General features: G+C 43.2%; 1 protein-coding gene across 2 annotated transcripts in view; it reads left to right on the forward strand.

Annotated features, from left to right (window-relative positions):
• CRB1 (crumbs cell polarity complex component 1) overlaps positions 1-18,865 on the forward strand; it is a 112,347-nt gene extending 93,482 nt beyond the window's left edge. The window contains exon 12 of one of the 2 annotated variants that reach the window (XM_056356479.1): positions 15,110-18,865. In XM_056356479.1, coding sequence (XP_056212454.1) covers positions 15,110-15,325 — 216 coding nt within the window. In that variant the 3' untranslated portion in view covers positions 15,326-18,865. The remainder of the gene's footprint in view (positions 1-15,109) is intronic. The other variant, XM_056356480.1, reaches the window with a different exon arrangement.
• Positions 18,866-25,049: the final 6,184 nt, after the last annotated feature.

Consider the following 25,049-nt stretch of genomic DNA (forward strand, 5'->3'; position numbering starts at 1 on the left):
ACCTCTGGAGACCTTCTTGTCCACCCCCCTGCTAAAGTAGGGTCACCTGGAGCAGGTTGCCCACAGTTGCGTCCAGGTGGGTTTTTAATGTCTCCAGAGAAGGAGAGTGGCCAGCCTCTCTGGGCAGCCTGTCCCACGGCTCCGTCACCCTGAAAGTGAAATAGTTGTTCCTCATATTCAGGTGGAACTTCCTCTGTTTGTGCCCGTTGCCCCTTGCCTGTCACTGGGCACCATGGAAATAGCCTGGCCCCATTTCTGACTATTGCTGTCATCTCATGTGGAAACTGCACATTTCCATTTGCTTCTTAAAATACAATTGGACCAAGGTGACCTGAAATGAAGCTCGTTCACAACCATTACAAGTAGAAATACCAAAAGATACTCACACCTTAGGTATGTTTAAATATATATATAAATATATATATATATACACACACACAAAGGATGCCAGATAAAGGGTAAATGTGGAGATTTACCAGGTACTACAGTTTAAGCCCTTCAGAAAATCTACCCACATTTATTCAGGCCTGGATGGGAACCATGGTCCTCAATTCCAGCCGCTACTTTATATACACAGTGATAGCGCTGTAGCTCCTTAATAGTGTTGACATATTAGCTCATAATAAATACGTCTTGTAGGCTAGTGTTAATGACTTAGAAACTAAGCATATGCTTAAGATTACTATCAAAGGTCTATGACATGACAATGTTTCCAGACAAAACAAGGCCGACATGTTAGTCTGCCCACATGTCTCTTGATGAACTCTTAAAGTACATTCTTGTGAGAGCATTTTTCAGTTCTTGTTATGAAATTCTCTACCTAATAATGTCTGAAAAAAAAATTTGCACTATTTACTAAGCTTATAGAATATTTTCCAGTAAAAGCAATAAAAATAATTCCTGTTTCTGAGGATCTGAGAAATATTTTTGTTTCCAAAGATCAGGAACACTTATCTGTTTTGATACAGAGAGCCATTTAAATGAGAGGCAGAGCTTGTTACACAAATCTCTAAGCTTTCTACCAAACTAACTGTGCACCAAATACAACAGTCCTTAAATGTATTCAAACAATATTTGTTAGAACAGATTATTCACTTTGAAAGAAGAATAAGAGCACTGAAATACAAAAGCCATGCAATACTGCTGTAATTCATTGGAAAGGACAGAAGAATCAGCAGCTTTACAAATGTTTGTAAATTATTTAGAGTGAGCAGATTCTGCACCACTGCAGACGGCTTTGGTAGTTGTTGGACCCTGTGAAATACTGGGGTATTTATATATACATATGAGACTGTCGGGCACATAAATAGTGTCAGGTCTATTTTATCCATTGCAGAAATAAATGGAAATATTTCTATTTCTGTCTGGTGCAGCACCAGTAACATTCACATGCTGCATGCACCCTTCTTACCTGCAAGGGACAGGCCCCTCTGTTCCCCTTCCCCAGGCAGTAATCATTTGGGGGTGAAATCAAAGAGGCTGCTGTTTCCTGATCATCTCATGACAAGATTTTTGCTCTCCCGTTGACTTTTTGCCAGTTATCTAGGAAAAGGGTGCATGGGCTGAACACAGTAAGCCTGGCTGACACCTGGGAGCTGCTAATCCTGAAACACAAAAAAGCCCCCAAACCTGCTCACAGTTCAGATCAATGAGGAGATAGCGAGTGGGCATTGGGGGGGTGGGGGGGGGGGGTGGGCTGGCAACATTATGTCTTCTCCGTGGCTACTTTCAGTTTGTGTTCGCAAACACCAAAACGTAATGTTCGGTCCTCTTACCTGGGCTGGCCCAAATCCCTCAGTGAAATGCAGGCATACATCTCCTCCACAGAGTTTGTATACTGATGTAACAGTTACATTTGTTGTCCCAAAGTCTGCTATTTTGTGAACTGATAAGGTATATCACACACGAGAGCCACACAAGACTCTGTGCTGTGTCTCGTGGAAAATTCCATTTGGTCCTTTCTTACTTTGTTGTTTCCTTTAATCAAACCCAAAACTCATTCAGGCCAAAAGAAAATGCTTGATTTCTATACATACGACACTGTAACACGTCCTTCGTGGTAGACCTAACCCCACTAGTGAAAGGTGGTATCTTCTGTTGCTTTCTACAGATCTGGAAGTTACCATTCCCATAAAAACTTTTCTCCATCCCTTGTCAGGGAACCTCAGCGGCTGCTGAATATCTCTCTGGAGAAGCCAGAGCAGAGATGAGTCCCAAAGAAAACCTCAGTGCTGTCAGTGTTGCCTATCATCCCTGGAAGCCATCCAAAAAAGGTGGTTTTGGAGGAGATCCTGGAGGCAGAAAGAGATACTGAAGGAAACTAAATTACACAGGTAGTAAAATAGATTTGTGGAAATCATAGAGACGGGGACAATACTGAACACTTGGGCTGCATCCTAGCTCAGTAAGAATGCTTGTGGCACATCTGTAAGGTACAGAAGTTTTGTTATCTTGCCTTTACTAGGAACTGAGCAGAGGGAGAGAGACCACAGTCTACCCCAGGATATTTTAACCACGACACTTAAAAAAACCAAAAGCATTATTGGTATAACCTGATGCTAAGCAACAGTCACTGAAACAGTGAAGTATTCTTCCAGAAGAAAATACTGATGTGTGACACTTCCGCCAAAACTATACATAACTTGCTTGATTTCATGGTTACCTTACTGACCTTGAAATAAGTGTAAGACTGGGAAAAATTTAAGGAAGCATGCAAGTTATCAATCAAAAGAGTTACTTGGAGACATAAAGAAGCATCTTGGAAACCACTGATTAACTTACCAGTTGAATTAAATAGTTTGTGGTATAAAAAGTGAAGACAGTGAACAAGCAAAGCATCAGATCTGTGGGACTTCAGAATGGGATTTTGGCAGAGGATGAGCTATCCCCAAATATTGCAACACAGCCACAGCCAGGTGCTCTGACAAAATGGGTCATCACTGGTTTGAGGCACCTACAGGCAAAGACAGTGATAGAGTTAATCTGTTCAATATCTGAGTATTTAAAATCCAAGCAAGACCCTTCAGTCATTTGTAATCTGTAATGGTCCCAGAGGCATGGAGCTGAGCCCTGGGGCCCCAGCACGGTGGGGCAAGGTCTGCGCTCGGTGGGGCAAGGTCTGCGCTCGAGGGTGTTTGCCTGAGGGGAGCGACTGGCCAGCCAGCCTGGGGAAGAGCATCTCTCCTGGTGCTCAGACAATAACTAATGGGTCACTCATTGTGGACATGGGAATTTAGACTGGTTTCAGAACGTAAACCCGTAATAGGTGCCTACGAATAATGTATTGCTAGTGTAATGCAATACTCTTGCAGTTTAAACAACAGAGAACGCCATACTTCAAAAAAAGAACACTTGTACAGTAAAAATGCCCAATTGCAACAGCTCCATAAAAGTAGACCCATCAGACTCAAGTTTTCTTGCCCGGGGCTTCATGCCTCGGTGTGCCAGCAACTGTACAAACACCAGGCCAGTGACAGTGCCAAAGACGGAGACTGGGGGGTGATAAACCCTAAGCCCGACCTTGCTAGTTCTGGTTCTCAGTGGGGGTCAGAGCCCAGGCAGGGCTGCACCGCCCTGACACGACTAGGGACTGCTCACAGGCATTGTGCGGGCAGCATTTGGGCAAGACATCAAATCCACTTACCAATTCCACCATGGGTTGCCTAACCATCATAAGCCAATGGTGTTGCTAGTCTGTGCTTCAGTTTCTCTCTCTGACAAAAGGATATTGGCCTGCTTTAAAGGTAGTCTCCAAGCTGAAAGGTACTGCTTCAGAAATGAGACATCAAGGGTGCAGTGAGAGGGAAGAACTGCTGAGGCTGCCTGTTCAGGAGGGGACAACTCTGGTCTCTGAGAGGGGCCGAATCAACAGGAGGGTTCTAGCAGAAAAAGCTTTCACCTGCAGATAAAGGTGGATTTTGACTCAACTCCACGCACTGTACAAAATGCTACTTTCAGCCTGTATTGAAGAGCCCCCAGATGTAAATTAATCATCTGGCTAGAAATGGGGTTGAGTTTCACATGTAGCCAATGCACCTTGCCTTGGCCTTGGAGGACCAGGGATAAACTCAGTGACATAAACCAGCAGATCTTTTACTATCTCTAAGAGGTATGATCTTCAAGAAAATCTTCTGAAAATGTAGAAAATCTTAAAAGAAAGACATTGATAAGGCTGCCATTACTTCCTAGCATCCTAGAGTAAATCTCTCTAATCTGAAGTACAATGTATTTTCTGTTAGCTATCTTTAGGTGGCAGTAAGGTAAAAGCATGGAGTAGAAAGTTAAATTTCTAACACATTTTTAGAGACTTTTTCCTCATGTTCTATGCTAGGTATAACATAGAAAGAGACTTCATAAACCACTTGCGTCTTCAGCACATATCCAAAAAGCAATTATTAGAGTTGGTGTCATTCAGATCACATTCAGATGCAAACCTGTTGAATGCCAGCAACATCAATACAGTGGGTAGATACTGCACTAGGTATGCAGTCCTTGATCAGGAATCCCTGAGGACAGAGGTAAGGTTCACAGGTAGAGACACGCTCATGTGTTCCTATCAACAGGATGGAAGTACACTTAAAAAAGAAGCCAGAAGACAAAATACCTTCACCAAAAAATCAAAGGTCTAGATCAAGATGAAAAAAGGTTTTAAGGAATAATTATTGACATAGAGGTTTATAAATATTTTTTTCCATTTAGCTTTTTTCATGTATGCATCTCTTCCAAAGTCTTTCCTGAAGATAAAACATAATGTTGTCTCTAATCAACTCTCTACTAGAAAAAAAGCCAGTAGGATAAAAACATACTCAAAATTTTTATCAAGGAATATAATTAGCTAAGTAACACAACAGTGTCATGTAGCGTGCTAAGGCAAGTATTATGTAGCCAATAAAGGTCTATCTTATACCATTAATATTTACAGTTGGAAGCAAGAGATGGCTGCAATCGAAGTGCTGCACCCAACAAAGGCTAGCTGTTGACTTGATAACTTGTTGTCTGACAGTGTGAAACAGTCAAATAGCTACTTACTTCATCACCACTTGACAGCACAATATTAATGCTAGGTAGCAACACATGGCTGTTTTGTAGGCTCTTAGCACCAAACAGGGAGAGGAATTTCATGGAACAGTTTTGAGAGTGTAGGCCTAGCTTATTAGCAAAGAAGTAGGGATGGAAAGTGTCTGGCAATTACAAAATAAAACAGAAATCAGAACCCTGGCTCTGCTATACTGAACACTGCTGACCCCTCTATTAGGCGCCACTGGACAGAGCTGTTCCATATTCTCATGGCAAGACTGACAGTTCCAGCACGGGCTGCACCAATTCGTATGGAGAACCAGGACCTGGGGGAGACAGACAACCCCGCTTCACGTTGTCACAGTCAGGGACCAGAGCCCACAGAAGGTGGCTGCATCTGGAGGTGATGCTAGTCTTTGATGGGGACCAAAAATTGGTGCTGTTCTCAGAAATAAAAGATCTACCACTAGCATCACTAATTAAGGAAGGGATCTTTAACCTTAACTGTTGTGTGCTGGAAAGTAGAGTTTTGATGAACCAGTTATATGCCCACAATTCAGAGTGTGTAACTCTATTAAAGTTATTCAAAAATGACCATACAAAACATGGGCGAATCATGCCTGGTGAAAACAACACGCGTGGAAACACATTAGTGAAGACAAACAACATACATACAGGTATGCACTTAGATAGGCTTTGTGCTTCCAGATTGCAAATACCTCAGCAAAATTTCTCTTTTTTTCCCCCTGATACAGAAAAAAATGGAATCTAGAAGGAGAATGAGAGAGAAAATATGTGCAAAATTCAGAAAATGAGAAGTGTGCATTAGAAATGGTTTAGCTTCACCCTTGACATAGCTGCTGATAGCCTGATATCATTCCCTGCCCCGTTCTCTTATCAAAACACTGTCAGCCCCATCTTGACTGTTACAGCATCACCCTTCACATGCTGCTCTGCTCAACACCTATGCAATCAATGAAGAAAGCGGGTTTGAAATTAGTTCTTCTTACCGTTTTAACTATTCCACTCTGTCTACTGGAAGTCTTTTCACCATTTTCCTCAGGAACTGTCCCACCCTCATCTTCCGTGCTGTAACTTCTTGTCCTATTCTTCTCTTGCTTTTGCGTTTAACCTCCTGATCCCCTCCCATCCTCTCTCCCATGACAACTGGAGCGGACTTCCTCAAAAGTCCACCATGGTGTGTCCTTGCAAATCCCTCTTCAGGAGTCATTCCTACCACGGCAGCTGTGGGGATGCAATTAACACAACCTGGCTACATGCAGGGCAATGACAGAAAGTTACTGTTCTCAGTGATAGTCTTTTGATTTAAAATATCATCCTTTCCTTCCTGCAAGATGTTTGCCTGAAAAGGCTTTTATCCACCACCAAGATTTATTCATATCAAATCTGCTGTCTCAAAGCTGTAATGCAGTTATCCCCTATAGAGAAACACCACCTGATACACTGCGCCGTTATCCATGTACGAAAATAATTCTGTATGATACCCCAAAGCATTTCCCAAACTGGAAAGGGATGTTGCACCCCAGAGACTGACACCTTTACTAAAACATTTGTCTAGTCTACGCTTTAGCAGCTACGGGACACACTCCTCCTCAGCATAGTTTGCTGGATTTGCATCGGCTATAGGTTTTCCCTCTTATCCTTTCAGACTGCAGCAGATGGTGAAGTTCCTATACCAGAGTCTGTCGATAGAATTTTAAAAGGCATCTCATAACAACACATTGGAGCTGCACATCTAATCAGTGCTGCATCACCAAGAGGATCTTAAAAAGAGCTGGAGCACACTTACAAAATTAGCACTGGCAGTTGCTACAGAAATGCCATCAAGGAGTCTTCTCAAAGACCACAGTTTGATGGGAGCTTGCCTCCCAAACTGCCAGCCAAATCACTCCTCTGTGTACAACCAACATTCTGCTGTCTAAGAGAAAAGGCATTTAATACTCTGTCTTGTGAGATATTGATCCAGCAAAATATCCGATAGAGATTTCAAGGGGCTACTTCTGGCTTTTTGGGGTTCATGGCTCAGCTCACGTAAAGCACAGTGGCCAAAACCAGAAATATTACTTCTGCCTAAGGCAGAGCATCCCAGACCTACCACCTGTTTTCATGGCTGGACCACTTCCATTCAACTGTTGACGTAAGTTAGATATCAATACGACAAACAGTTAAAGAAAATACAGTTACTGAAAGTAGTCTGTTCTTTAAAGATTAATTCCTAAAAGCGAGTCTGTGAGTTTAGAAAGCTGCTCAGCCCAAGGGCTAATGCTGCCGATGGAAGGCCATCTGCGCCGGGCATTCCTGCAGGCACTAGGAGTGAGGAGGGGGCAAACTGCTCTGATTTAAAGGCAGCACTGTTTCCAGGTAATCCAGGAATGGTCCTGCAGCTGAATGCGGGGAGGAGGAGGTCTGCGTATGCCAATCTGACTGGAAGATCAATAATGTGAATAACACCTTTGTTTAACTGGAAACCTGCTTTACAATTTAGTTGAAACACTTTAGAAAGCTCCATCTCCAATCTCCAGTTTCTTGCTTCACTATAATAAGAACAAACTTCCTCGTTAACTTCTGTAGTGTCATATCAGCGCAACTTCACGTGCCAGGAGGGAAGCTGTCAGAATTTCTTAATGAGGCACTTTCCTTGCAAGCCCAGCTAAATCCTAGACTTCAATCATCTCTGTCGTCTTCATTTTCTCACAAGACACCAGAGACTTAATTCTTCCTTGATAGCAAAGACTGCATTTTTCTGATCCATAACTGGTCAAGCCAGTTATCATTATAGCTGCTAAGACTAATTCCCTCTACATTGGTGCTTTGATTTAAAGAAGAACTGTCAGACAACTAAAAGTTGACATTTTCCAGGCAGGAATTCATTCAAACTGTCACATTTCAGCTAAGATAAATTATCCAAACCACATTTTATAAAAAACATATAATAGATAGAAGTGGTAGCAAATGTAATTTCTTCGGAGGCATAGAAAAAAATATTCAGATAGCAATATCCACCAAAAAATAGAGAAATAAAAAAAGATTACTTACAATCCTTATTCCTCAAGGTGAGCTGCCTATGTAAATATATATATTATACTGTGGATCTTCTGCACAGGTTGGAAGTAGACACCTCATTTTGTGTTGAGCGATGCCCACAGAGCATGTACAGCCCCCAGGGTCTCATTCAGGCCTCCAGCGGTGGGACCTGCAGATATCGGGAAAACGACTCAAAGGCTGATGGCAGAAATGGCAACGGCAATGATGAAAAGTCATTATCTACAGCTCTATATGTAGTATAGACAGATTTTCAGAGAACTGCAGACATAGGCGAGGGACCTGCCTTCTCCCAGCGGACACGGTGTCAGAGGGAGAAGTCCCCAAGATGTGGGGAGAGCAGCAACCACGCTCACGCTGGGGTGGCACCTGGCACACAGCGAGCAGCGCTGCCTGCGTCAGCACCAGACCCAAACATGACAAACCCAGCCTGAAGTGCAGCCACGGGCTGGCTGGTCTCAGGGAGAAGCAGCCACATCTCCAGGCCCCAGAGATCTTCACCAGGTGTTCAAGGCTCTGTGTCTGAATCTGGTCCTCCTACAAGCCAGTCTTGTTCTTATTCGCTAAGGAAGGAAAACTAGAGAGAAACGCTCCACCAGTCTTTCTAGGTCTGGGGTTTTTCCTTTTGCTTTCTGCTTCTCCGTTTCAGAGAATTCAAACGCTTTTCTTACCAGATAATTGTGAGGCTTGTTAGGCACAAGGTCTGAAGTACAGCAAGCATCACGCCCTTCAGGAACAACATCCTTCACAGAGAGGGGCAACAAATGGCTGGGCAAAGTGACTGCCACAGAAAACACACTTCTGAAGCCCGCAGCACAAACTGGAGCTGTAAGGTGTGCAGGGGAAAAAGGAGCTGGTGGCCTGACTGGCAAGAAAAGGTGGAAAAACAGCTCAGGTGCAGCACAGCCTCCTCTGCTGCCACAGGCACCAAAGTAGGAAGGAATAAATTATTCTGCAAAAGGTGAGTGCCCACATGTGCAACAGCACAGAGCAGGAAACCAGGATAAAGCAATTAAAGGAAATAGGTGATATGCATGGAATCTGGAAAGTAGTTTGCATTTCCAGTGGCCTGTGCAGTGTTTGGCTCAGTGGGAGATGAATCTGTTCTCTTTAAATGAGTCTAAAATGATTAGGTGTTCAACTCGGCAGCCCAACACCGAGGTCAGTATGGCTCTCAGGACCCGACGGCTGGCATTTGGCACAAGCAGAGTAGCTACTTTTTACAGATGATGCGAGGGAGAGCCATAGGTATTTGCTTGTGAAAGTAAAAAAAAAAAAAAAAAAAAAATCATGGAAAAAGGGGCTTCATGTGCTGCTCAGTCAAGGTACTTTTATTGGAACAAAGTCAATCTATAGATTTATGGCCACTTTACTGCTGTTGAAAATAAACTCTAGTCCCACAAGCTGGGGTTATCAATGCATCTCATTATAACAGATTTGTGCATGACTGACCGGATTTCTTCTTGAACTACTGGGATTCTTATTTGAATTCAGCCTGTAACAGAAAAAAAGTCCCATAAGATGGTTGTAAATCCTCAATGAAATAAACTCAGCGTATCTATGGGCTTTTTAATCGAGTTGATGGCTTTTCTTCGGCTGCTCAGTGTTATCCCTATATGCCCCCAAATCTTTCAAACTAATTCTGACATGGATTAGGACCACGCAAACCAATTGTCCCTCATTACTATAGCAAATGGTTTTGATTTTGAGGCAGTAAATCTGGATGGTGTGGATCAGATGTTCTTACCATGAATGAAGTGATAACCTTGTGAGTGGTGTCAGGACTCGGGATCTGGGGACTTTGCCGCCAAAAGCCTTAGTGCACACAAGCAGCTGCAGCATTCCTAGATAGCCCAGCATGTGGCAGAGAAGGGAATTCTCCGGGGTTTGGCAATCCTTGTGTTCTAAAGCTTGTGCTGATGTCTCTGTCTTGCGAAGCATCTAGAATCAGGCACGATTCTATGCGAGGGCCGACATGAAGGCTGATTAGCTCCTAATCCCCAGCAGCGGAGGCAGGCTTCTCCTTTCGGGGCGCGGTGTGCCTTTCACACCCCGAAGGCACCCCCTGATCCACGCCACACTTTCACATCAAAGCTTGTGCCTGGGTGGCAGCGTCCCAAGGAATCTCACGCTACTTCTCCCGCACCTTCAGTGACTTCTCCGCCTGCACTGCAGCTCACTCTTCGCTCTCCCCGATCTGACTCAGCCTTTGGTGCCTGTGACCATAATTCTCATCCCCTGCGTCAACATCAGGCAGCACTAGATCAGAGAAGCCATGCTGATGTAAAACACACAGGAGGAAGAGGTCCTGTGCTTTTTGCTGGCTCCCTTGTGCTGTGCCACTTGCCTTTCACATTTGGCACACATGGAAACACTCATCTACAGTAAATCTCTAGTGTTCCCCTCTCAATAAAATAACTGTTTGAAAGACAGCTTGTTTAAAGGTAAGCATACCTATACTAGATTGATAAATGCTGCCGAGCTTTGACTCGTGAAGAGGGCCCTCCTCATCCAGGCTGTTCACCTACAGAGCCAGCCAAGGAACCAAGGCACAACAATCAATCTATTTCAATAACCAAATGAAAAGCAAAACCCAGCTTTACTATGCAGTATCACTCTATCTAATCTAAACACTTAAAATCATATTTAGTTAATAAGATTAAAAAAAAACTAAAAAATTAATCTACTTTGAAATGGACCCACCAGCAAAAAGCCAGACTTTGTTTAAAAAAGAAGACAAAAAAAGATTTTCTGCATTTCCTCCTGTCTTTGCAGATGAAGCTATTCACTACATGAAAATTAAATACAAGAATATTTTCTTTTTCTTCCCCTTTTTTTTAATTTCGCCAAAACAACTTTGTCTTGCTCTAGCTGACATCCAAAGACATATAAACAAAACATGCTACATAAAATATCTTGGGGAGAAGCAAATTGGCCTTCTAACATTAGCAGACTTCCATTTTGTTGGTATTACCATGACACATGACATCATCTTGCCATCAGCATCCATTACCATTAGGGATACAGCTTCTACTGACAGCTACTGTATATTAGGGGCAGGGGAATCCCCAACTGTTCTGTCACTGACCACCTTGTAAACAGGCTCGTCAGATAACTCAGGTTGGAAGAGCCCTCAGGAGGTCTCCCAGTCCAACCTCCTGCTCAAAGTGTGATGAGAATCTCTGAGGCATTGCTGGTATCGCCAGTCAGTATATGAACCCTTCTTCAGTTACCCTACATGTATTTAGTTACTCACAAGCAGTGCTGAAGTGTAGCTGCCATTGCCATCTGGTATTTATTAGCAGGAATTATTTCTGAAGGACTATTGCAGCGTATGGGGCTCTCACAGGCTTCCTGGGCAACAAAGGTCTTAGCAAAGTCTTAACCAACAAAGGTTAGCAAAAAAAACCCAGGAACTTGTTTTTCTTCATAGATTTCCAGCTGTCCTTTGGCTTTTTTGGTTTGCCCTGAGGCAAAGGTTTGTCTTGCTTTGTCCTTTGCTTTCCGGAGCTTTCCCATTCTGCTTTTGAAGCTCTAGGCCACAGAACACCCCTTGCGTGGAGCTCTGCCACAGCTTTGTGACAAATGCACCAAAAAATTGCACGCTCGCCACAAGCGGCCACCTCCCCAGCAGCCAGCTCATAACCAGGTCTTAACAAGCCAGCAGGGGAAGGGCGCAGCAGCTTGCGTGGTGTGAACAGTAAAGCGATGCCGCAGAGCGGTGGTCCATCGCGACACCAGCTGGGCATTGCCCACTGTCCAGCCCACGGACACAGCCACGGGTGGCCCACCAGGCTGCCAACGTTGGGATGAGCAGCTACACGTATGGGCAGTCCCGCGGCAGTCAGGGTGGCTCTGAGCTTCAAAACATCGTCGAGGTCCACAGCCTAGATCCAGCTATGGTGGAAGAAACAGGCGAGGACTTACCAGAAGAGCCTGAAGCAGTGAGTGGGGCTTTTACGTTCAAACTGCTATTTGTAAGCCTACTCCCTACCGTTCCACAAGATGCACAGGAGGGTCAGTAGCAGAAAACCTCTTTTCCCCACTGTCTCAGCAGCACTATGTTTCTAAAAATGCTGCTCAGTCCTCTTGCTTTTCAGGATCACCATCCATCATCACCATCGAATAGTGCAATGAACAGACTGAGATGATGGGGGACAGAACTTTTCAGATTTGTTTTGTTTTTTTTTTAATCAGATCAGCCGGTTGATTTTCCAAATTAATTTAACAGTTCAGCCATTAATTACTAAAGAAGGAGTTGATTTTGATGGGACCAGACTGCAGAGCCTTCTGGCAACTCTTGTTATCAGTTCAGTGCTACTGCTAAGGGGGTTACCTATATTGTAAGCTTGAGCAGCGATCTGTGGGCTGATCAACCAGGGGACAGCACTTGAATGGTAGATTTTTTAAAATTTTTTTTTTAGCAATAGAATCCACCCAAAAAGATGATATAAAGGCCTTTTCTTTTCGTATTTAGAAATCAGAAACAACATAAACACAGAAATAAAGTTAGCTTATGTATCTGATCATGGTAAAACCCCCAACTCTTTAGGTTTTAATCGGTGGGGTAACTTTTTTTACATACTGGCTCAAGAGGAAGTCTTTTGTCCAACATAGATACAGGTAATAAGGGGAATTTTAAGTAGTTTTTTCAAGTTCAAGTCACTGGCTGACCAAGCAAAATCCAATGAATGAACAAAAGTTATGGAACAGAAACAAGAATTGGAACAAAATGGGTAGTGGACTGCTATGGTGTGCTGTGGGTAAGGTTTCTGCAACAAGTAACTATTGCAGAAGAAAAAAATGCCCTTTTTATGATGACTTCCACTTGAGAATGATATGTGTTTAGATACGTGACTGCATCTTAACAACTTACAGGAGTTTTTTCTCCCCAGTTCCTTTGCATAAAACTTTTCTTTAAGAAATAAAATGAATTTGAAGGATATCATAAATGAAAATGTCTCCATAGGTACAGACATACTTACAACACGAATGGAAGGAGCGTGGACTGGAAAATAGGAGAGTATGTTCAGAAATTTCACATACCAGGGACCAGGCAACACCACCATTTCCTATGGTAGTGAATGTCTTTCACATATGTCCTGTTCAACCCTAGGATCAAAGTTAGACTATCTTGGTCCTCAGTTTCCCTGATAATGAAACAGATTATGAGATATAAACAGAGCAGATAATGAAAATAAAAGACAGCTTCTGAGAATAAAAATTCCATCAAAAATTTGCAGCCTCTCTGAGACAAGAAGAACAAAATTCATATAGTCTAACACAATACAGAGAAAAACTAAGATCTCAAATATAACTGTAACACCATCTAAAGATTCAATGACCATCCCACACCAACAGAATTTAATAGACGGACATGTTTCATGCCACCTTGTTTTAGGGATGGAATCATGTGGCCTGTCACCTGCACAAGTCTATTTCAATTGGAAAAAAATGTTTTTTAAAATCGTAGGAACCATATATTTAACCGTCAAGAACAGAGGAAAATATCCTAGCCAGGCAATGCATCCCCTAGAGAGAATCCCTGAGCCAACCTTGCTTTTATTATTATAGTAGGACCTTTTATATCAGTGTGGAGGTGGAGAGAGGAGAGAAGGAGGGTTGGTTTAACATTTCCCCTCTGGCGTTGCTGTTCAAAGGCATGAGTCCAAGCAACGTACACACAGCAACAGCATCCACTTACACTACACCCATCACTGAATGCAGAGTCGTCATCGTTCTCGGGGCTGTAATTGCACTTCCTTAGAAATGCCAAGTAAGCAGGTCACTAAAATATCCTGTATCATGCAGTGCCTAACCGGGAAATGGGCTTTGACCTGCTGTTTTCTGTTTCTTAATATTTGGGGATTTGAAAGTTCAGCCTCAAGCACACATTCATCTGTGGCAGTTCAGCTGTCACTCATAATACCAATCAAAAGATGATGGATGGCAGAACCTGCCCAGAAGTTCAATCCCTGCTAGGGTCATCCTGTCCGTACTGGCCACTTTTCCACACTAACCACATCGTTTCATTGGCTTACCTCACCATAAGCATTTTTTACACATAAAACCACATATGTAGATGTGTATAAAATGTTCATCTACCAACTTTAAAATTTCTCTGGTCTAAAGTTTTTCAGCTGGCAGATTTGTTTATGCACACTGTGTCTTCTGACATTATGTTTCCCACTGCCACATGAAAACAGGAAAAAAAAATAAAAATCAGAGTATCCTTACGTTCATCCTGTACTGTAACACTTGTGTTTCTGTAGATGAAGCTACAAAGCCTGTATGTAGAAGAAGAGCTGGATGAATTTTAAATGGATGAATATTTTAAAATATATTTGTGAAAATATACTGATTAAGTTTTCCCTGAATAGATTTCAGTTGCACTTTTGTGCAGCCTCTGTACACTTATTTCATGCAAACATGTTGATAGGAAAATTTACTGGCAGGAATGCCTGTAGAAATGGTACATTTTACAAAAACATTTACAGTAAGCACATTTTCTATATATAAGTACAACTATTCACATAAACTTGACTCCTCCAGCAAGAGAAACAGAAATGTGACTGAATACATACCCAGTCGAAACAGCTCGTGTTTAACTTGCAGTAGCAAAGACTAGCAATAGCATGCTCACAGCCAAACTAGGGATAATGAATTATTATTAAAGAGATTAAACAAATAATTGCAGAATTGCCACTACAGTCTGCAGACATATTAACTCACAGGCTATTTTCAAACAGGAAGGAAACTGTCAAATGAAATGGGTCATTATGTGAAATTCATCCAGCTCAGCCTTGTGGATTAAATATCCGGCACCACGTGCACAATTTTCTGAAGGTTCCAAAGACCAGAATCTGGAAGGGCTGATGTACTTCCCTACCAGTGAACGGTTCCTCGGCAGTAGCTCATCTATGCAAAACCCTGTCCATAGAATGGTTTGTGTTTTCCTTCCATGGTAGCTCAAGTGTGTCTCAGTATTCTTTCACCATAAATTATATTGCGATTATTTCAATCCTTCCAGTTGACAACTGACTTGATCTCGAACATATTCACCTCCATTGGCTCAGTAATGCTGGCCTTGTTATTGATCCTCTTCTTGGCAGTTGTGGTTTCAGTCATCACTGCCAATAAATGGGCGACTCAAGGGACCTACAGCCCCAGCCGGCAGGAGAAGGAGGGATCCCGGGTGGAGATGTGGAACATGGTGCAGCCACCGCCGATGGAAAGACTGATTTAGAAGAAAGCACTCCTCCATCCTGGAAGATGGCTGAAAGGAGACAGTGTACATATGTTAGATATATTAATTTCTGTTCTGATACCAGGAATACTTGTTAGAAAGATTACAATGACTTTGGGCTTTCAATATTTTCACTGTTTTTCTTTTAAATTCAGCAACACTAAAATTCTCTTAGCATTTAAGTGAACGAATGCCATTCATCATCGCTTTGGGCCAACCTGTCCAAGGACAACTTTATTTGCACGGCAAACTCCAGCCTTGATAACCAGCAGTAGGCATCACAGAGAGTAGTGACTCCTGGGATATATGTAAGTGCCTGTCTCGGATGCAACATGAATAACAGCTTCTCATTTGGGCTTTCTTTTGACTGTCTAGCAACCACTGCTGCAGAAGATGATGCAGGCAAATCAAATAAGCCTGTACAATAAAGACATTGCAATTCTGTTATCAAAGGGTTTAGTACTAGAGCTGTGTCTCAGCATATCTACTTTCCTCTGTTAATCAGGGATTAAAAGCAAGCTGTGCAAAAACTCTCCAAAATAAATTCTTCAGACTTGACTGGTTTTCTTTCCTCCAGTTCTCGCATTTTACCTGCTGCCCCTCCACCTTCCACTGAAAAGAATTTCAGTTTCCACAAAAGCATGTATTTATCTGAGTACGAAAGAATATATATATATATATTGCCTAAGATATCCAGTGGGCACAATCTGACCTCTTAGGATACAGGGAATCTAAACATCCTAAACAAATTCTGTGCATCCACACTACTGCTGTTTTCTTATTACAATATTACCTGACGGTCCATTTTTGAAAACCATTGCTTCTTACATTGCAAACATTTATCAGCTGCCAAAAAGCACACTCAAAAAAGTTTCCTAAAGCTCATGGAAAATACCAAGAAAGAGGCAGAAGTGGCCTACAGGTAAAGCACTGGCTTGGAAATAATTACAACAGACTTTGTGCTTCTCCTGGAGCTCAGACTTCTCATATAATCATGGGCAAATAAATTTTTATGCCTCAGTTTTCCTCTCTTAAAACAGGGATAATCCCATTTAACTACCTCATAAACCTCAGCAGAAAAAGGATCACAACTGTTGAAAAAGAAACAAACACATAAAATGTAATGGAATAACAGGAGAAGTTTGGAAGAAATCCTGTAATGAAACAGACATTTGAAAATCTTCAAGAGATTTAATGATCATTCTTATAGTAGTAAAGGATGTGCCAAAAATACACCCAGGTCAAAGGGGTTTCTTGAAATGTAGAGGCAAATTTTAGCAGTAACTCATCCAGTTAATTTTCACATGTAGTCAAGAAATTAAAGCAGAAACATTGCTCCCACACAAACTGAATGCACAATAAAGAGGCAACCGAGTGGAAAGTCCATGATGGCATTTTTCTTCCTGCAGTTCCACTTACATGTTCCCACAGCTGTGAGACACTCCAGATAGATGCATCAAACCCCAGATGGTTCTTCCAGGAGTTGCATAATAGAGCACGCACACGCAGTATCCAAGAGTTTAACTCATCTTTTTAATTAATGATCAATTCATAATTCATTTTGAATGAACCCCTTAAGGGATTACTGAAGATCAGTGTCACTCATTTATTTTTGTATTAGATGATTAGCAGTAACTATGATAGGAAGCACATTTTGGATTTTTTGCAGTCCTCACCAATATCTTTCAAAACAAGGCACTACAGAAAATGTAAGTGGATGGCAGGATTCAAGCTGAGTTAAAAGAGCAGAATGTAGTCACAGCGAAAATGCACAACAGATTTTATTCCAGCCCAATTTACAGCTTCGGTACTGACGCTTATTATTGTGAAAGCAATCGCTGTCGTACAGCTGCAGTGTAAATCCAGAGAATTCAAATGGCAACTAAGGAAATAATGGAAAAATAAGTTACCAGGAATATGATGGGAGATAAGACATAGCAGAGATTCAGGGTAGATATTTTCAAATCATGTCATTATGTAATACAGAAGTAATAGGTTTTAATTGAAACTCTTGGTTTAGCCCAGTATTTGCCCTGTGAGACACTGCTAAGGCATAATAAAGAATACCATAAGGTTTGTTAGGTGTGATCGTTTCTAGAAAGTTACATAAATATTGGAAAAAAGAAGAAATTGGCTCAAAGAGTGCACAGTTTGAGGTAGCAAATGTTTAGCAAATGAGATAGCAAAGAACAGCACATGAGGACGAGAGACCACAAGTGAAGCAGGAGTGATTTGTGCAGGTTCTTGCATGCAGTGCTTTAACCTCGGCCAAAAAAGCTGTGAGACCCCCAAAAGCAAGGCCATCGCTGCCTAGAAAGTGGCAAAGCAGGCAAGGACACAGGAATCTGTGATAACAAGAGGGTGGGCAATAAATCAATGGAGAAGAAGAGCTGTCAGGCTGCAGGCTGGGGAGGGTTTGAGGACAGAGAACTCTTGAAAACCAGGGCGAATCTAGAAGCACAAACTGGGCACAAGCAGGAGCAGCAGCAGCATTGAACTAGTAAAGCAGATGCAAAGAAGATGCTTCCACACCTGCTTTGTGTTCTTGGATTTCTGGTCAATGAGCTAAAAGGAGCAATAAAATTGACGGAGATCGCAATGAATAGCAGAGATGGAGAAAGAAAACCAGAAATTAGTTCATAGCAGAAACAGCAGTAGAATGGCTATAATAAGGATCCAGCTTTGATGTTTGCCCTTCTTTAAGCAGCAGGTTGGACTAGATGACATCAGCAGGTCCCTTCCAGTCTGAATTATTACATGATTCAAAGAACAAGGACAAAAGAAAGCAAGCAGCTGAAGATAGAGGCAGTTTGCATGCAGAACTAGAAGGAAAGCATTATTGTTAATGGTGAGAGACAGAGCAAGCCAGTGCCTGGAAAGGAATTCTGCTCTCAGTGGTTTGACCTGGATGAAACTGGGGGGGCAGTAGAAGACCGGTCTCTACAGAGGTAATAAAATATCCGAGAAAGTGTTGCCACACAGAGAATCTATAGGGCTGAGCAAGATACCCAGGACCATGTGCAGGGGAAGGAGAGGCAGAGCAGATGAAAGCCTGTAAATTTTCATGCAGACCAAAGACAGCTCTGGAAGAATATGCACCTAAAGAATTAAAAAGACACCCATAAAAGCACAACAAAGGGAAGATCTCACAGTGGGGTATGAGTGTGGCTTGTGGAAGGTAAGTCAAGGAGACAGAAGGCAGGGGAAAAACCTTTAAACTAGGATTAAACTGTGATTGCTGTCAGTCTCAGTGGAGAGGAAAGGATAAAAATAAGAGAAATGTGAAATGGCAGAAATTCGTGCAGAAGTGAGAGAAGAAAAGGAAATGAAAGTGGATGGCACTTGAGGAAGGTGGAGGCAAAAGCTGGACTGCAGCAAGGGGAAGTTGGGCTTTCAGAGCAGCGAGGCCATAGGAAAAGGAGGGAGGAGGATGGTGAGTCAGGAGTGAGAATTACCTACCAAAGCAGATCTGTGTAAGACGAGTTAGAGGGAGCACGTTTTGTTGCAAGTAGGGAGAAAATGTGGACTATTCAAAACTCTATTTACTGGACTATTCAAAACTCTATTTATGATCTTATAAGAAGGAAATAAGAAAAAGCCCAAAAGGCAAAAATGTCTGTTCTAAATACACTTTCCGAAAAGCTGAATTAACAAATCAATATCCAAAGAAGCAGGGAGGCAGATGCTGCAGCTGGAAAAGCTCAACAGCAGCCTGCAGAAGCACAAAAAGTCCCAAAGCCGCCACTATATTACCAAGCTATAGTGATGGTGGAATGCATGCTTAGGAAGGCTGACCCTTCTGGGGCATATCTCAACCAGGGACAACAGCTAAAACAAAAGAGAATACATTACAAACAGCGTCTAATACCATCTTTGCTGAAATTTAAACCACAGATTAAGACTGATATAGCAGATTTCAAGCTATTTACTGCTTCTCAGCCCAGGGGTATAATAAAATGCATATAGAAGCACAGACATTCAGGGAGGAGCAATAACATCTAAGAGTTGTGGAGACCATTTGTGCTGCTATAAGGAAAAAAATAATCAAGATTAGCTTCGTGTTTCCCAAAAAGTACTCATAACCTCTGTTAATATGGAGGTGTCTCCACGCAGAAGACTTACCCTATTTCAAAATTACGTTTGTTGTATCTATCTTGTTATTTGCCTCAAAAGCTGGAAGTAAAATAATTTATTCATGATCACTTGCAACCTGCCCATTGAAGAAAGAAACGCACAATGTACTTCCAAACCTTAAACATTTAAACTTTCTCTCCATGTCTAACAGCCTTCTACAAAGAAAGAGAAGGTGCTAAGTTAGAGCACATGCTCTGCAGCAAATCCCTCTGAAGATACTCAGAAGCAGGGGAAGGATGAAGCAAGATTTTTCCTTTCACAGTCCATTCCCTTTTCCTTTGGAAAGGTGACACAGCCTGTGAAACGGTGAGGTGTACCTTCAGAGTCCCAGGAACACTTACACTAGGCAGAACACAAATGTTGCAGCTGGAATTTGGCCAGCTCAACATGATCACAGTGTATCACTGCATTATGTGCCTTCTCCATTTTATGTAAAATTAACTGTTCCTTCTCTGTACATACATAGTATGTTTGTAGTTTAGCTGGTGTATTCATATTACTATCTTGCTGTGTACACAATCAAAATGACCAATAAATAAGGACTATTTTGAGCCACATGCAACCTACATTTTGGGGTTTTTATGGGATTATTTCATCATGCAATTACAAAGGAAATTATCCCCGGGCAAGAACTATATTTGCAGTTTAAAAAGTAAAATTTGCCATTTGGAATCAAGTGATCAAGAAACATTTTCCACACTTGGAAACGAGATGAATGTGCTTTGTGCTGTGGTCGGGGCTGCCAGCATCTGACTACAGCCACTTGTCCTGCGACCATCAAAGGGACGTGCTTTGTGCCAGGACCCAAGGTGGCATGAATCCATACAGCTTCACTGGAGCTAATTTATACAAGTTGAGAATCAAACGCTCTGTTTGTTAAATTACTGCTGTCATTCCAGCACTGTGGATGCGTGCAGGCAGAAAAATGGCAGAGCAGTAAGAATTTTCTTCGCTTAATGTAAGTCCCATTTTCACAAGGGGCTTTCTGCTCACTTCAGAAGTTTCTGTGTTACTTTTAAAGATCAACAATCTCAGAAACTAAGAGTCCTGTTGTCCCAAAGGTGTCAGCTCTTTGTAACCAAACGGGTTCCCTCAGAGGACTGCAGCTATAGCGATGCTTGCAGTGATGCTGCAAGCTCCCCCAGCCCGGCTGGCGGTGGCTGCAACCCCAGACACCTCCGGATAAGACACTACTGCTGCTGCCCTCCCCCCCAGGCGCCTTCCCCGAGCAAGGCCAGCCCTGCCCCCGCGGCCGTCCTAGCAGCTGGCTCCCCCGAGCAGCACACAGCCTTCGCCAGGCACCGCTCCGAAGGAACCGCTGGCAACAGTAAGATGATGCCTTGCGACAAGGGACACCAGCCCGTTCTGCCTCACTTCCCAGACTCCACAGTCTCTCTTTCCCAGCTGAGATTTGCCATTCCCACACCTCTGTCCTCTGGCCCCCTTAGAAGGGGCACCTGGGCTCCCCCCCCAGCCCCCTAAAGGACTGTCACGAAGGTAAGCAGGTCGCTACAAGTTCTCCTAGCAAGAACAGCTCATTTTGCAGAAGTGATGCAACTAGGACAGTAGGCAACCACAACCTGTTGAGGGAGAAGTTACGTCCTCCACTTGTCGGCATGTAACCAGGCAAAGCCAGCACAGCTGCTCTGCACCCTGAGCAGGGCGCTTGGAACACCTGCCAAATAATCACAGGGTACAACCTGGTGAATCCAAATACACCACATCGAGGAATTACTCTTATCTCCTCTTTTCATAAGCGTGCATCAGCCACTATTGCCCCATCACATATTCCCTGGGAGGAACTCTGTTCCAGGGGCTAGGTTAGGTATCATCATTTGTTTTAAAGTAACTGTCCATTTTTTTTGGTTTTCAGAAGTTTAAATAAAAGTTTATTTATTCTTCGAAAGCACAAGTGGTGCGAAGACTATTTCACTGCTCAAATCAGTAGCACCTTCTAAGCCTGCACCTCAGGAACATAACAAAATCCACGAAACTCCTGCTTTGCCATTACTTTAGTAACTGGGTGCTGACCTCACTCTCCCAAGCAATTGACATGGATCATCATTGTGGGTTTTAAACAGAAAACATCGCTTTCCTGTGTTCTCTGGAAGATGGCCACCACCAGCACCAAGGGTTTGTGTTCAAAATGCTGCAAGGAAGCTCAAGAACCCTCACTTGTTCAGCAATATACGGTTATCTTTCCAGTTTGGTACAACTGAGTGATTTGAAACGTTGCTAGTATATGGCTTGCAGCTCTGACACCACACTAGTTTTCCAGCCATGAGAAGCCATTCTCAGCAGATGGGGGGAGTCCTTTCCCTTCCAAGGTCCCCAAAACTCATGCCCCCTGACCCCTGAGGAAGCAAGAAAGCATCTGGCCCATCCAGCTTTCTGGTCAATGAGAAGCTAAGCCACAATTTATTATCATTGTCTCTGCCTGAAGTCTCGCTGGCGATTATCATTCAAACATACTAATTAAAAATAAACTTCATATCAATTACAGTATTAAGAACATAGTTGATAATCTTTTTTCAATGGCCATAATAAATAAATAAAGTCCCGCAGCAGAAAGCTTGTCTGCAGGTAAGAGACAGCTAAGGTTTTTTTCCAGCCAAAAATTTCTGTACTATGTTTTATTTAACATAAGCTCTGAGTCTCCTGCAAATCTCACTGCAGGACAAACCTTACACGTGTAATGTCACATAACGTCAGGAATCACGGATCAGAGGATTCTGGCCAAGTTCCTTCTCCTGTGCTATTCAATCACCTCTCAGCTAAAGAAAGCTGACACCCCTGAAAACAATTCAAAAAAAGAGCATCAGATTAGATGTTGTAAGTCAATAAACTTGAACAGCAAGTAGCTGACAACACTAGAATTTTGCCTATTGCGATACGTCACAGTTGAATGAATGGATGGGGCTTTCATGCCCTAGTGAGGCATGCTCAGGCTTCAAACTACTGGCATGTGTCAAGATGCTGCAAAACCTAACATTTATAAAAGATGCACCTGGTGTATATTTACCAGGAGCAGAGTAATGTCTCGTTTAAATTGCACACATGAATTTGATGTGGAGAGCGGGCGATACCCTATGCCTCACAGTAAAAGCATGTTTTAACCTAAACTCCTCCATCTATAATGCATGCCACGAGGTGCAGAAACCTCTTGCACATCGAAAAGCCAGAGTATAAATTATGAATCAAGGCACAGGTGGAGTCCTGAAGGCAAAAGAGAGTTCTCAGTTCAGCGGTGTTTTTTCTAGTTTAGGTTCCTTCAAGTGACATTTATGGGATGAAAATGTATTGAAGATTTTATATTGTAACTGATTTAAGCAGCTTTGTTATATTTTGATTCAGTTTCACAAAAGTCACTTTTAATTTCTGGTTTTATCAGGCTGCAATTTTTCTTTCCACAAAATCATTTGGCAAAGCAATTACATTTACCAGCAATTAATCTAATGTTGTCAAACGCCGGCAAGACTGATGTGTCCAAACCATGACTTAAAATCCTCTTTTTTGATCAGAGAAAAGCTACACAGGCCTTCATCTGGTTTCATGGTCTTCCTGGCACTGCTTAAAGCCTGACATTTTTTTCAGCTCCATATTGCGTATGACCTTTCAGATTTCACCTGCAGTTTCAGCACAAGCGCAATTTTCATTGGCATGTATTGTAATAACCAGCGACGACAAAAATGTGTGTTTCCAATTTAAACCCACTTCGTTTCATTTGGCACCTGCACTGAACTTTACTTGGCAGTAGAAATTCCTAAACAGCGACAGCAGCGTGGGCACCGGCGCAGCGAGAGGGAACTGAGAGGGCCGGCTCGGCGTGCCCGTCTGAATCAGCTGTGACCATGTGGGCTGCCAGCCCTGTCACCGGTACCGCAGCACGCTCACGGCGTGCAAGTAGTGTCCGTGTAGGGCAGCCTTGGCTTCAATTGGTGCTCTCTGCCCCACCGAATAAATAACTCTGTCTCCCACGCAGCTAGTGCAAGGTATTAACAGAATGTCAGGTGCTGGCCCTGAGTAATTTCACAATCTTTAGGCAGATGAGAAAAGCATAAGCCTGCAGGGAAGATGTGTGGGGTGTTTCCACCTGTTTTTGCTCCAAGTGTGAAACAGCCTGAACAATTAAACGCAGCTCTAGCTGCTCCTAAGAGTCCCCTGAGCAAGCAGGCAGGGGATGCCCAAGCAACATGCTATGCGCATCTGGTGGTGACAGGGCACCCTGGCTGTGCCACAGCTGCCCCGAGGCCAGCCAGGAGCCCAGGCCCTATTCTGGAGTAAGAAGCACAAGGCTGCCCTTTCCGGCTGCCCGCGAACACTGTTCCAGGCCTTGGAAGCAGCGACCAAGGGATCCGCCGAAGGGCTCACTGGCTCCGGCCCAGCGGCAGAGCACAGCAGCGTCCCAGCGGAGCGGGGCCGCTCTCTCCCCCTCGCCTCAGGGACCCCAGCACCTCCAGAGATGCAGGTACACCCTTGGGCACACCGTGACATCGAGTGAGGCTTGTTGAGAGTAAACCAGCCAGGTGACACTTCTTAAACGGACAGAACGCCAGCACCCGGCAGAACGCGCCCAGCACCCGCGTGATCCCGGTCGGAGGGTCCGTGGCAGCAGCGCAGGCACCATGATCCCACTGCCCAGGAGCAGGAGGCCTCGGCCGGTTTTCACGTGAGGGGAGCCTGATAGAGGAGGTGCAGATCAACCTCTCGGGGGTGGCCCAGCGCTGGCACAAGCATTAAACCAGCCCAAGAAAAGGCCGTTCCAGTTCAAAACTGGGGGTAACAGCAACCACTGGCCAGAAAATATGCAGCTGTGCTGAAGACCTGCACGGACTAGATCAGCCCATGTTTGTCACTCAGTCTTGGGATCTATTTTTCTCGTGTAGCCTGCCCAAGATGTAGAAATCGTTTGTCAAGTTTTCTGACATTGGGGAGAAAAGAAGGGGGAAAAACCAATTACACAAGTAGTGGTCTGTTGACATTTAAAATGAGACAATGATGAGCATAAAAAAAGGTTAAAAAAATCCTGGGCCAGCAACCCAAAGGACCAAAGACAAATCACAAAACAGGATGCAACTAATTAGGCTGAAATGCCAACAATGTTCAGTATATCGTTCAAAGTAACCGCAGTGTCAGACTGCTACCGTGACCCCCAGTTCGAATATGCCAAGGGGAAATGTAGAAAAGGACTGAATCAGATAAGTTAAATACAAATATTTTAAAGTGACATTTTAATTTCTACCTCACCATTTTAACATTTTCAAAACCGTTAAAAAAGCATGTCGCTTATTCTCAGAGCAGGCCAAATGTCAGATGTTTGTATGTATTATTCAGCTGCACATTTTAAGTACATAATCCTTTTCATTGCTAAACAGGTGGTATTATATTAACACATTATTTTCTTAAAAGGAACAGTGAATAGAAAACTGCTGATACTACGAAATGACATATTACTGGATGCCGAGGCAGGGCTAGTACGGAATGGAACAAAGGTCTGCAGGGAGGATGGGGGGAGCAGGTAGCCACGACTTTCTGCTGTATCTACGACTTCTAAAGCACATTTCAAGGCGCTGGGACCCGGAGCCTCAGA

This window comes from Falco biarmicus, chromosome 11 (genome assembly GCF_023638135.1).
Source record: "Falco biarmicus isolate bFalBia1 chromosome 11, bFalBia1.pri, whole genome shotgun sequence".
NCBI classification, from domain to species: Eukaryota; Metazoa; Chordata; class Aves; order Falconiformes; family Falconidae; genus Falco; species Falco biarmicus.